The 13,146-nt window shown below is 46.3% G+C and overlaps 1 protein-coding gene across 1 annotated transcript in view; it reads left to right on the top strand.

Annotated features, from left to right (window-relative positions):
- The window catches only part of LOC135573291 (uncharacterized), a 76,062-nt gene extending 63,132 nt beyond the window's left edge, over window positions 1-12,930 (top strand). The window contains exon 2 of the mRNA XM_065022143.1: window positions 11,492-12,930. Coding sequence (XP_064878215.1) covers window positions 11,492-12,930 — 1,439 coding nt within the window. The remainder of the gene's footprint in view (window positions 1-11,491) is intronic.
- Window positions 12,931-13,146: the final 216 nt, after the last annotated feature.

Here is a 13,146-nt window from a genome sequence, read left to right as displayed (position 1 = left end):
CTCTCTCTCAGCAGGGCTCTCTCCAGCAGTGCTCTACCTCCCTAGCAGTGCTCTCTCTATCTCTAACAATGCTATCTCTCTAGCAATACTTTCTCTCTAGCAGGGCTCTCTCTCCCTAGCAGGGCTCTCTCTATGTCTAGCCGTGCTCTCTCTAGCAGTGCTCTCTCTAGCAGTGCTCTCTCTCCCCTAGCAGTGCTCTCTCTATCTCTAGCAGTGCTCTCTCTGTCTAGCTGTGCTGTCTCTCTAGCAATGCTCTCTCTCTAGCAGTGCTCTCTCTAGCAGTGCTCTCTCTATCTCTAGCAGTGTTACCTCTAGCAGTGCTCTCTCCAGCCGTGCTCTCTTTCTCTCTAGCAGTGCTCTCTCTGTCTAGCTGTGCTGTCTCTCTAGCAATGCTCTCTCTAGCAGTGATCTCTTTCCCTAGCAGTACTCTCTCCAGCAGAGCTTTTGCTCTCTCTCTAGCAGTGCTCTCTCTAGCAGTGCTCTCTCTAGCAGTGCTCTCTCTATCTCTAGCAGTGCTCTCTCTGTCTAGCTGTGCTGTCTCTCTAGCAGTACTCTCTCCAGCAGAGCTTTTGCTCTATCTCTAGCAGTGCTCTCTCTAGCAGTGCTCTCTCTATCTCTAGCAGTGCTCTCTCTGTCTAGCTGTGCTGTCTCTCTAGCAGTACTCTCTCCAGCAGAGCTTTTGCTCTATCTCTAGTAGTGCTCTCTCTAGCAGTGCTCTCTCTATCTCTAGCAGTGCTCTCTCTAGCAGTGCTCTCTCTAGCAGTGCTCTCTCTCTCTTTAGCAGAGCTCTCTCTCTCTAGCAGTGCTCTCACTGTCTAGCAGTGCTCTCTCTCTAGCATTACTCTTTCTCTCTACCATTACTCTTTCTCTCTAGCAGTGCTCTTTCTCTCTAGCAGTGCCCTCTTTCCCTAGCAGTGCTCTCTCCAGCAGTGCTCTCGCTCTCTCTCTAGCAGTGCTCTCTCCAGAAGTTCTCTCTCTAGCAGTGCTCTCTCTATCTCTAGCAGTTCTCTCTCTAGCAGGGCTCTCTATCTCTAGCAATGCTATCTCTCTAGCAATACTTTCTCTCTAGCAGGGCTCTCTCTCCCTAGCAGGGCTCTCTCTATTTCTAGCAGTGCTCTCTCTAGCAGTGCTCTTTCCAGCCATGCTCTCTCTCTCTCTATCAGTACCCTTCCTCTCAAGTATTAATATTTCTCTCAAGCAGTGTGCTCTCTTTCCAGCAGTGCACTCTCTCTAGCAGTGCTCTTTCTTTCTAACATTACTCTTCCTCTCAAGCATTAATCTTTCTCTCATGCAGTGTGCTCTCTTTCCAGCAGTGCTCTCTCTCTCTAGCAGTGCTCTCTCTGTCTAGCAGTGCTCTCTCTCTCTAGCAGTGCTCTCTCTGTCTAGCAGTGCTCTCTCTCTAGCAATGCTCTCTCTCTCTAGCATTACTCTTTCTCTCTAGCATAACTCTTTCTCTTTAGCAGTGCTCGTTCTCTATAGCATTGCTCTTTGTCTCTAGGAATACTCTGCTCTCTCTCTCTCTCTCTCTAGCAATACTCTTTCTCTCTAGCAGTGCTCTATCTCTCTAGCAGTGCTCCCTCTCTCTCTCTCTAGCAGTACTCTCTCTCTAGCAGAATAATTTCTCTCCAGCATTACTCTTTCTCTCTAGCAGTGCTCTCGCTCTCTCTCTCTAGCAATACTATTTCTCTCTATCAGGGCTCTATCTCTAGCAGTTATCTTTCTATCTAGCATTACTCTTTCTCTCTAGCATTGCCCTCTCTCTCTCTCTAGCAGTGCTCTCTATCTAGCAGTACTCTTTCTCTCTAGCAGTACTCTTTCTCTCTAGAATAACTCTTTCCCTCTAGCAGTGCTCTCTCTCTCTATTAATACTCTTTCTCTATAGCAGTGCTCTCTCTCTCTAGCAGTGCTCTCTCTCTCTCTAGCAATACTCTTTCTCTCTAGCAGTGCTCTCTCTCTCTACCAGGGCTCTCTCTCTACCAGGGCTCTCTCTCTACCAGGGCTCTCTCTGTAGCAGTACTCTTTCTCTCTACTATTACTCTTTCTCTCTATCAGGGCTCTCTCTCTAACAGTTATCTTTCTATCTTGCAGTGCTCTCTCTCTCTAGCATTACTCTTTCTCTCTAGCAGTACTCTTTCTCTCTAGCAGTCCTCTCTCCCTCTAGCAGTACTCTTTCTCTCCAGCAGTGCTCTCTCTCTAGAAGTGCTCTCTCTCTAGCAGTACTCTTTCTCTCTAGCATTACTCTTTCTCTCTAGCAATACTTTCTCTCTAGCAGTGCTCTCTCTCTCTCCAGCAGGGCTCTCTCCAGCAGTGCTCTACCTCCCTAGCAGTGCTCTCTCTATCTCTAACAATGCTATCTCTCTAGCAATACTTTATCTCTAGCAGGGCTCTCTCTCCCTAGCAGGGCTCTCTCTATGTCTAGCCGTGCTCTCTCTAGCAGTGCTCTCTCTAGCAGTGCTCTCTCTCCCTAGCAGTGCTCTCTCTATCTCTAGCAGTGCTCTCTCTGTATAGCTGTGCTGTCTCTCTAGCAATGCTCTCTCTCTAGCAGTGCTCTCTCTAGCAGTGCTCTCTCTATCTCTAGCAGTGTTACCTCTAGCAGTGCTCTCTCCAGCCGTGCTCTCTTTCTCTCTAGCAGTGCTCTCTCTGTCTAGCTGTGCTGTCTCTCTAGCAATGCTCTCTCTAGCAGTGATCTCTTTCCCTAGCAGTACTCTCTCCAGCAGAGCTTTTGCTCTCTCTCTAGCAGTGCTCTCTCTAGCAGTGCTCTCTCTAGCAGTGCTCTCTCTATCTCTAGCAGTGCTCTCTCTGTCTAGCTGTGCTGTCTCTCTAGCAGTACTCTCTCCAGCAGAGCTTTTGCTCTATCTCTAGCAGTGCTCTCTCTAGCAGTGCTCTCTCTATCTCTAGCAGTGCTCTCTCTGTCTATCTGTGCTGTCTCTCTAGCAGTACTCTCTCCAGCAGAGCTTTTGCTCTATCTCTAGTAGTGCTCTCTCTAGCAGTGCTCTCTCTATCTCTAGCAGTGCTCTCTCTAGCAGTGCTCTCTCTAGCAGTGCTCTCTCTCTCTTTAGCAGAGCTCTCTCTCTCTAGCAGTGCTCTCACTGTCTAGCAGTGCTCTCTCTCTAGCATTACTCTTTCTCTCTACCATTACTCTTTCTCTCTAGCAGTGCTCTTTCTCTCTAGCAGTGCCCTCTTTCCCCTAGCAGTGCTCTCTCCAGCAGTGCTCTCGCTCTCTCTCTAGCAGTGCTCTCTCCAGAAGTTCTCTCTCTAGCAGTGCTCTCTCTATCTCTAGCAGTTCTCTCTCTAGCAGGGCTCTCTATCTCTAGCAATGCTATCTCTCTAGCAATACTTTCTCTCTAGCAGGGCTCTCTCTCCCTAGCAGGGCTCTCTCTATTTCTAGCAGTGCTCTCTCTAGCAGTGCTCTTTCCAGCCATGCTCTCTCTCTCTCTATCAGTACCCTTCCTCTCAAGTATTAATATTTCTCTCAAGCAGTGTGCTCTCTTTCCAGCAGTGCACTCTCTCTAGCAGTGCTCTTTCTTTCTAACATTACTCTTCCTCTCAAGCATTAATCTTTCTCTCATGCAGTGTGCTCTCTTTCCAGCAGTGCTCTCTCTCTCTAGCAGTGCTCTCTCTCTCTAGCAGTGCTCTCTCTGTCTAGCAGTGCTCTCTCTCTAGCAATGCTCTCTCTCTAGCATTACTCTTTCTCTCTAGCATAACTCTTTCTCTTTAGCAGTGCTCGTTCTCTATAGCATTGCTCTTTGTCTCTAGGAATACTCTGCTCTCTCTCTCTCTCTCTAGCAATACTCTTTCTCTCTAGCAGTGCTCTATCTCTCTAGCAGTGCTCCCTCTCTCTCTCTCTAGCAGTACTCTCTCTCTAGCAGAATAATTTCTCTCCAGCATTACTCTTTCTCTCTAGCAGTGCTCTCGCTCTCTCTCTCTAGCAATACTATTTCTCTCTATCAGGGCTCTATCTCTAGCAGTTATCTTTCTATCTAGCATTACTCTTTCTCTCTAGCAGAACTCTCTCTCTCTCTAGCAGGGCTCTCTCTAGCAGTGCTCTCTCCAGCAGTGCTCTCCCTCCTTAGCAGTGCTCTCTCTATCTGTAGCAGTGCTCTCTCTCTCTAGCAGTGCTCTCTCTCTCTCTCTAGCAGTGCTCTCTCTAGCAGTGCTCTCTCTAGCAGTGCTCTCTCTCCCTAGAAGTGCTCTCTCTATCTCTAGCAGTGCTCTCTCTAGCAGTGCTCTCTCCAGTCGTGATCTCTCTCTAGCAGTGCTCTCTCTCTTTAGCAGTGTTATTTCTCTCTAGTAATGCTCTCTCTAGCATTACTCTTTCTCTCTAGCATTACTCTTTCTCTCTAGCAGTGCTCTTTCTCTCTAGCAGTGCCTTCTTTCCCTTGCAGTGCTCTCTCCAGCAGTGCTTTTGCTCTCTTTCTAGAAGTGCTCTCTCTAGCAGTGATGTCTCTAGCAGTGCTCTCTCTCTCTAGCAGTGCTCTCTCTCTCTAGCAGTGCTCTCTCTAGCAGTGCTCTCTCTTGCAGTTCTCTCTCTAGCAGTTATCTCTCTCTCTCTCTAGCAGTGCTCTCTCTGTCTAGCAGTGCTCTCTCTCTCTAGCAATGCTATTTCTCTCTAGAATGACTCTTTCTCTTTAGCAGAGCTTGTTCTCTATTGCATTGCTCTTTCTCTCTAGGAATAATATTTCTCTCTAACAGTGCTCTCTCTCTCTAACAGTACTCTCTCTCTCTAGCAATACTATTTCATTTTAGCACTGTTCTTTCTCTCTAGTATTACTCTTTCGCTCTAGCAGTACTCTCTCCCTGTAGCAGTACTCTTTCTCTCCAGCAGTGCTCTTTCTCTCTAGCAGTGCTCTCTCTCTCTAGTAGGGCTCTCTCTATCTCGAGCAGTGCTCTCCCTAGCAGTGCTCTCTCCAGCAGTGCTCTTGCTCTTTCTGTAGCTGTGCTCTCTCTAGCAGTGCTGTCTCTAGCAGTGCTGTCTCTAGCAGTGCTCTCTCTCTATCAATGCTCTCTCTCTAGCAGTACTCTTTCTCTCTAGCATAACACTTTCTCTCTAGCAGTGCTCTCTCTCTCTCTAGCAGTGCTCTCTCTCTAGCAGTACTCTTTCTCTCTAGCAATGCTTTTTCTCTAGGATTACTCTGTCTCTCTAGAATTACTCTTTCTCTCTAGCAGTGCCCTCTTTCCCTAGCAGTGCTCTTTCCAGCAGTGCTCTCTCTTCCTAGCAGTGCTCTCTCTCTCTAGCAGTGCTGTCTCTCTGGCAATGCTCTCTCTCTAGCATTACCCTTTCTCTCTAGCATGACTCTTTCTCTCTAGCAGTGCTCTTTCTCTCTAGCAGTGCCTTCTTCCCCTAGCAGTGCTCTCTCTAGCAGTGCTCTCTCTCTCTCTCACTCTAGCAGTGCTCTCTCTCTCTCTCTCTAGCAGTGCTCTCTCTCTCTAGCATTGCTCTTTCTCTCTAGCAGTGCTCTCTCTCTAGCAGTGCTCTCTCTCTCTAGCAGTACTCTTTCTCTCTAGAATTACTCTTTCCCTAGCAGTGCTCTCTCCAGCAGTGCTGTCTCTAGCAGTGCTCTCTCTAGCAGTGCTCTCTCCAGCAGTTCTCTCTCTAGCAGTGCTCTCTCTATGATGAGCAGTGCTCTCTCTCTCTATCAGTACTCTTCCTCTCAAGCATTAATATTTCCCTCAAGCAATGTGCTCTCTTTCCAGCAGTGCTCTCTCTCTCTCTAGCAGTGCTCTCTCTGTCTAGCAGTGCTCTTTCTCTAGCAATGCTCTCTCTCTAGCATTACTCTTTCTCTCTAGCATTACTCTTTCTCTCTAGCAGTACTCTTTCTGTCTAGCAGTGCTCTCTCTCTTTAGCAGGACTCTCTCTTTCTGGCAGTGCTCGCTCTCTCTCTAGCAATACTCTTTCTCTCTAGCATTACTCTTTCTCTCTAGCAGTGCTCTTTCTCTCTAGAAGTGTTCGCTCTCTCTAGCAATGCTCTTTCTCTAGCATTACTCTTCCTCTCTAGCAGTGCTCTCTCCAGCAGTGCTCTCTCTAGCAGTGCTCTCTCTAGCAGTGCACTCTCCAGCTCTCTCCAGCAGTGCTCTCTTGCTCTCTAACATTACTCTTCCTCTCAATCATTAATCTTTCTCTCAAGCCGTGTTCTCTCTTACCAGCAGTGCTCTCTCCAGCAGTGCTCTCTCTCTCTATCAATGCTCTCTCTCTAGCAGTGCTCTCTCTCTAGCAGTACTCTTTCTCCCTAGCATTACTCTTTCTCTCTAGCAGTTTTCTATCTCTCTCTAGCAGTACTCTTTCTCTCTAGAAATGCTCTTTCTCTAGGATTACTCTGTCTCTCTAGAATTACTCTTTCTCTCTAGCAGTGCCCTCTTTCCCTAGCAGTGCTCTTTCCAGCAGTGCTCTCTCTTCCTAGCAGTGCTCTCTCTCTCTAGCCGTACTCTTTCTCTCTAGCAGTGCTCTCTTTCTCTCTCTCTCTCTCTCTCTCTCTCTAGCAGTGCTTTTTCTCTTAAGCATCCCTCTTTCACTCTAGTAGTGCTCTCTCTCCCACTATGATTGCTTTCTATCTGTCTCTTTGTCCTTCTGACTGTCTGTATTTCTCTTCTCTTTGTTTTCTGTATTTTTCCCTCCCATTCTGCTCTGTCATTCCCCTTATTTCATTGCCATTGTTCAAGCATAAAACCTAATCAATTTGAGTGATATCATCTGACTTCATTATTGTTATTTGTTGTTGCCATTGTTGTTGATGCATAACAATTAGCTGTTATCAACCACATAATTGTCAGCATCATCATTTGTGTCAACATTTTAAGCAAAAAATGATTTTCGTCCATATTCAAGTGAAAATGATAGTACTTCTTATCAATCATGCTTTGTTAAACTGATATATTTGTAAGATAACCAAATGAGCATATTGTTGGCACTGTGTGTAATCATTAAACCTCTAAAGAATCCACTCAAAGTTTCTATTGAGAGATCTGGTAGACGTGATCCTTTGAGTTCTATCCTTGGTGCTATGCAGTACGCGCACACACACACATGCACACACTCTAGCACACACTTGCACAAACACATACACACACTTGCACAAACAGGCACACACACACATACACACAGGCATGCGTGTCTCCCCTTCTGTATTTTTCACACAAGCAATCCTAGTTGTTGAGTAGCAGATGAGTGTGTGTGTGTGTGTGTGTGTGTGTGTGTGTGTGTGTGTGTATGTATGTGCGGTATGAAGCTATCTGGCTCACAGCTCTTCTGATACGAGGCAGTCTTCTAATCTGGCCTACAGACGGTACATTACACTCTGCTTCTCTGGTACCACGTCAGCAGTTCCTTTCTTAACTCCACCATCCACTTCCCCTCCTCAATACCTGTAATGAACGATATGCTTAGCGCTGATATCTGAAATCCTCTTAATAACCTCTACAGGATTGTCGTCGTCGTCCCCCCCCCCCCCCCCCTCCCCCACAGGAAGGATAAGCTAACGTAGGCTAATGTGATTAGCATGAGGTTGTAAGTAAATGAACATTTCCCAGGACAGAGACATATCTGATTTGGGCAGAGAGCTTAAATTCTTGTTAATCTAACTGTACTGTCCAATTTAAAGTAGCTATTACAGTGAAATAATACCAAGCTATTGTTTGAGGAGAGTGCACAATTATAAACTTGAAAATGTACTCCTAAAAACAATTGGCACATTTGGGCAGTCCTGATACAACATTTTGAACATAAACGTATATGCAATGGTTCATTGGACCAGTCTAAAACTGTGCGCATACACTGCTTCCATCGAGTGGCTAAAATCGAAATTGCGTCTGGGCTGGAATAATACATTATGGCCTTTTGCTTGCATTTCAAAGATGAAGGTACAAAAAACTAATGTAAAACATGTTTTTTTCTTTGTATTATCTTTTACCATACATAATGTGCTATATTCTCCTACATTACCTTCACATTTCCACACACACACACACAAGTGTTTCCTTTCAAATGGTATCAAAAATATGCATATCCTTGCTTCAGGTCCTGAGCTACAAGCAATTAGATATGGGTATGTCATTTCAGGCGAAAATTGAAAAAAGGGGCAGATCCTTTCTTAAGGAAGCAGCAATGACAGCTGCACCTACCCTCACCTCTCTCTGTCTTTCTCTCTCTGGCTGAGAGAGAAGGATGGAAAACCTCATCGCATGAGTTTCCTCCCGTTGCGTGTTCTGTTCTCTCCTGTTACACTTTGTGGTGAGACGTGTCTGTGAGGATTTGGAGATTGGGCTGAGGAGGAGCAGAGAGGTGTAAGAAGGGTGTAAGCGTGCGGAAACACAAGGCTTACATGCTCTGGGAGGCTTCTCTCAAACTGAGACACACAAAGCTTGATTCAATCAGATCCGCTTTAGCCGCATCCGACACCACCAAAACATCTGCTATGCGGATAGCTGCTATCGCTGGTTAACACTTGATCTGATTGAATCTAGGCTTCAGTCTCCCAAATACAGGCTGCTCATACCTGAAACAGAGAATCCGGATTGAGGAACTTGTATATGTGTGTGTGTGTGCTAGATACATGGAAGTCGGTGGAAATGGCTGTTTGTTGGAGTTGTAAGAGTTAGGAGGGACAGAGTGATGGGTTGTGATCTGAGGCAGTTAGAAGGAGTGACAGAATCTTCAGTTCACACTCTGTCACTTCCCAAACCATTAAATATTTTATGCAGTTAGTTAAGCCTGCACATTATCAATGCATAAACACTTAATGGTTCAGATATTCACTGTTGATTTTATTACACAGTTAAACAATTTAATTTAACTTTAACAACAGCTTTATGTGACCATGTTAAATGTAGAATAAAAGCAGCAGCCAACCTGTGAGGCAGCTGAGGAACCAACAGGACTTCGATCCCTGGAGGAGTCTCCTGGGAGTAAGAGAGGGGAACATCAGAGGTGTTGCTCTAATGTCTAATCACCCCAGTCCTTTAGCATGGCCCTTTGATGAGAGACCAGGAGCCTGAGTCTTCATGGCCCCGGTATGCTCCACGGTCCTGCAAGTGTGTGTGTGTGTGTGTGTGTGTGTGTGTGAGTGATGTGGTCACTTCCCCTGGCCCAGAGAGACAGACTGACATCACGCCCTGTGACCCAGACTAGCCTCAGTGGTGGACAGATGAGTAGGCCTACTGAATGAGAGCCAATCACTCTACTCTACTACTCTCTCCTCTCCTCTACCATCATACATTATGCCATTCTCAACTTTTTTGCTCTTTGCCCTCACTCCTCTTCCTTCCCACTGCTCTCCTTTACTCCATGCCTCCCTCATCACGTTCTCTCTTCTGCCTTTCTTTTTACTATGTTGATCTTTCCCTCCCTCACTCCTCTCCACTAGTCTTATGCTATTTCTCTTCTCTCCGTTTCCTAACCCCTTTCCACCCACATAGGTCCATAGAAAACAGCTGTAATAAACGTGTAATTTGAGGCCAGTTTCAACAGTAAACATGTTATGGGTATTATACAACTCAGCTGGCATGCTCCATGAGAAAGTTAAAACATGTAATATGAAATGTGCATGTAATGTGTCTTCAGATGACTCCCTCAGTGTCATGCTTAAAGCCTGAAACCTTCCTATATCCCAGTGTTTGGCAGGCTTTCATAGGAGACTCAAACATTCTGAGGGGTGGGTGATTCCATATATTGTTAATTAACTCCTCTCCCCCGTGCCTCACCATATAGGGCTTTCATCTTCTCGGCTTTTTCACAAACTACTTTTCCCAGTCTTCTTCATTGTCTCTTTTTTTCTCTCTTCTTAGGAGGAAATTATCTTTGTACCTGCCTTCATATCTCTCCCCAGTTAAGCACTTTCATAAGGCCCACTCATCTTTAATACCAGTATCTCTCTCAGTAAAAATGTTTCATCATTTATTCTGTGAATCTGAAGTTTTCAAGGGGCCCAAAACAATTATCTTCCCCTTCATGAAGAATTGACAGCTGGTATGTGTTCTACTGAAAACCTAAAACAGAAGGGTGAATAGGAATCAATTTCACAGTCAGATGAATCGGAGGAACATTTCCTTGTCAAAAATAATTAATCAAAGAGAAGAGACTAGACGAGGTAAAACCAGGAAATATTATCTTCTCAGTGGGACGCTGTCCGTCTGTAATGACATCTTTTTTTATATAATCCCTCCCTCCCACTCTTTCACTCCCTTCAAAACCCTCCTTACACTCCACATGCTAATTCAGTCAGCCACTTAATCAGACATATTAATGCTATATCTCTCTCCTGATTGTGTTCATTCTATTTGTATATATATATATATATATATATAATAAGGCAGGCAGGCAGGCAGATAACGATCCCTCCCTACTTCTGGAACTACATAACACAGTGTCTTAAGTATCCACATTTGTTAATACAATTGTGAATTAGCGCTGGGTGGTAAAACCATTGAATAGAATCTATGATTGTGGTTGTACATTGGAGCAGTTAGGAACTGATAATGCAATAACATGGTAGGTCATGTCCATCACGCATTGTTGCTGCTAATAGTCCCTCTTGTCATTGGTTTTATAAGACTGGCAGCCATTTCTGAGGTCTTAACAGATGTTGTGAAAGACCAGATGCAGCAGGCCTGTCAACTACATTAGAATAAGCAGGCCTTCTCTGTCCTCATTGTCAATGACTGAGAAGGGCATCTGGCTAAACACCATACCATTGTCTCTCTATTAGCCTGTCTGTGTGAAACATAATGGTGTCGTATTTTTCAGCATTACAGGCTGGTTGTCAGTAGAGGCGATTACAAGGAAACATGTAAACACATCATGTTGCAAATAATGCACACACACACACACACACACACACACACACACACACACACACACACACACACACACACACACACAGTGAAACATCGCTTTTGTTCATATTTCCACAAAAGCTGTACACCACCAGGTTACAAAGATTGTCTAAGGGTCATTTTTGTTTTAAAATAATTTACACACCACAATAACCACAAAGACACACACACACACACACACACACACACACACACACACACACACACTACAATACACATAAAAGCCTTTGACAGTTTCACAAAATAGGTTGAAACAGAAAAGCCTGTAAGCACAATTTAAGAGAAATTATGTATATGGCTGGGAAATGTGTTAATTACAAATCATATTAAAGTAGAGCTTTAGCTGCATTTTAATTTAATGAAGTCACAGATCCTGTAACACAGAATTACCAAATCATATTCTTTGTTCCAGATACATGTATTCCCACTTAATTCCCACTTTAGTCCCTAATTTGCCTTATCTCATCACCATCATCTCCCAAGACGTATTTAATATAATAAAAGAAACCAGCATTACTTATAAATCCCTGTCTGTATATGAGACACGTCAAGACAGGAATAAAGCAACATTCAATTGTTATGGATCACTGTCAGGTCCTAGTTATGACTCTATTATGACTATTATTGGCAGCTTGGAAAAGCTCTCTGATTCTCCCCAACCTCCTAGTTAGAGGTCTGCACGGGAGTGATTTCTTCATCCCGCTCCCGCCCACACCTGCAGCTTTTCATTCTGCCCTCGCCCACACCCGCTGCTTTTCATACTGCACCCACCCACACCCGCTGCTTTTCATACTGCACCCACCCACACCCGCTGCTTTTCATACTGCCCCCGCCCACACCCGCTGCTTTTCATACTGCCCCCGCCCACACCCGCAGCTTTTCATACTGCACCCACCCACACCCGTTGCTTTTCATACTGCACCCACCCACACCCGCTGCTTTTCATACTGCCCCCAGCCACACCCGCAGCTTTTCATACTGCCCCCGCCCACACCCGCTGCTTTTCATACTGCACCCACCCACACCCGCTGCTTTTCATACTGCACCCACCCACACCCGCTGCTTTTCATACTGCCCCCGCCCACACCCGCAGCTTTTCATACTGCACCCACCCACGCCCGCTGCTTTTCATACTGCACCCACCCACGCCCGCTGCTTTTCATACTGCCCCCGCCCACACCCGCTGCTTTTCATACTGCACCCACCCACACCCTCAGCTTTTCATACTGCACCCGCCCACACCCGCTGCTTTTCATACTGCACCCGCCCACACCCGCTGCTTTTCATACTGCCCCCGCCCACACCCGCAGCTTTTCATACTGCACCCGCCCACACCCGCAGCTTTTCATACTGCACCCGCCCACACCCTCAGCTTTTCATACTGCACCCGCCCCACACCCTCAGCTTTTCATACTGCACCCGCCCCACACCCTCAGCTTTTCATACTGCACCCGCCCACACCCTCAGCTTTTCATACTGCCCCCGCCCACACCCGCTGCTTTTCATACTGCACCCGCCCACACCCGCTGCTTTTCATACTGCACCCGCCCACACCCGCTGCTTTTCATACTGCCCCCGCCCACACCCGCAGCTTTTCATACTGCACCCACCCACGCCCGCTGCTTTTCATACTGCACCCACCCACGCCCGCTGCTTTTCATACTGCCCCCGCCCACGCCCGCTGCTTTTCATACTGCACCCACCCACACCCTCAGCTTTTCATACTGCACCCGCCCACACCCGCTGCTTTTCATACTGCACCCACCCACACCCGCTGCTTTTCATACTGCCCCCGCCCACACCCGCAGCTTTTCATACTGCACCCGCCCACACCCGCTGCTTTTCATACTGCACCCGCCCACACCCTCAGCTTTTCATACTGCACCCGCCCCACACCCTCAGCTTTTCATACTGCACCCGCCCCACACCCTCAGCTTTTCATACTGCACCCGCCCCACACCCGCAGCTTTTCATACTGCACCCGCCCACACCCGCAGCTTTTCATACTGCACCCGCCCCACACCCGCTGGCTATCTGTCCGACTCCCACCCGCTACTGCAAAAAACTGGTCCCAAACCCAACCACAGTCCAGCAATGCTATTTTAAGGATATGTGACGCAACACACTTGCCAGGCTTAGTCCCAGGAAACCTGAGCCCTATAGTTAATATCAAAATAAGCCAAAATAACCTAAGAGAAAAAAAAGAAAAAAAAGAAATTACCAGAGATTCTCACATGGCCCATTATATTAGGCTATCGGTATTACTAGTCTTAGTTTGAAGAGAGTAGAGTTGGAAAGACTTGCACTTTCAATTTTCAGACG

The sequence above is a fragment of the Oncorhynchus nerka genome, linkage group LG9a, assembly GCF_034236695.1.
Source record: "Oncorhynchus nerka isolate Pitt River linkage group LG9a, Oner_Uvic_2.0, whole genome shotgun sequence".
NCBI classification, from domain to species: Eukaryota; Metazoa; Chordata; class Actinopteri; order Salmoniformes; family Salmonidae; genus Oncorhynchus; species Oncorhynchus nerka.
The sequence above is the reverse complement of the archived record's forward strand: the minus strand, read 5'-3'. Positions and strand labels throughout refer to the sequence as shown.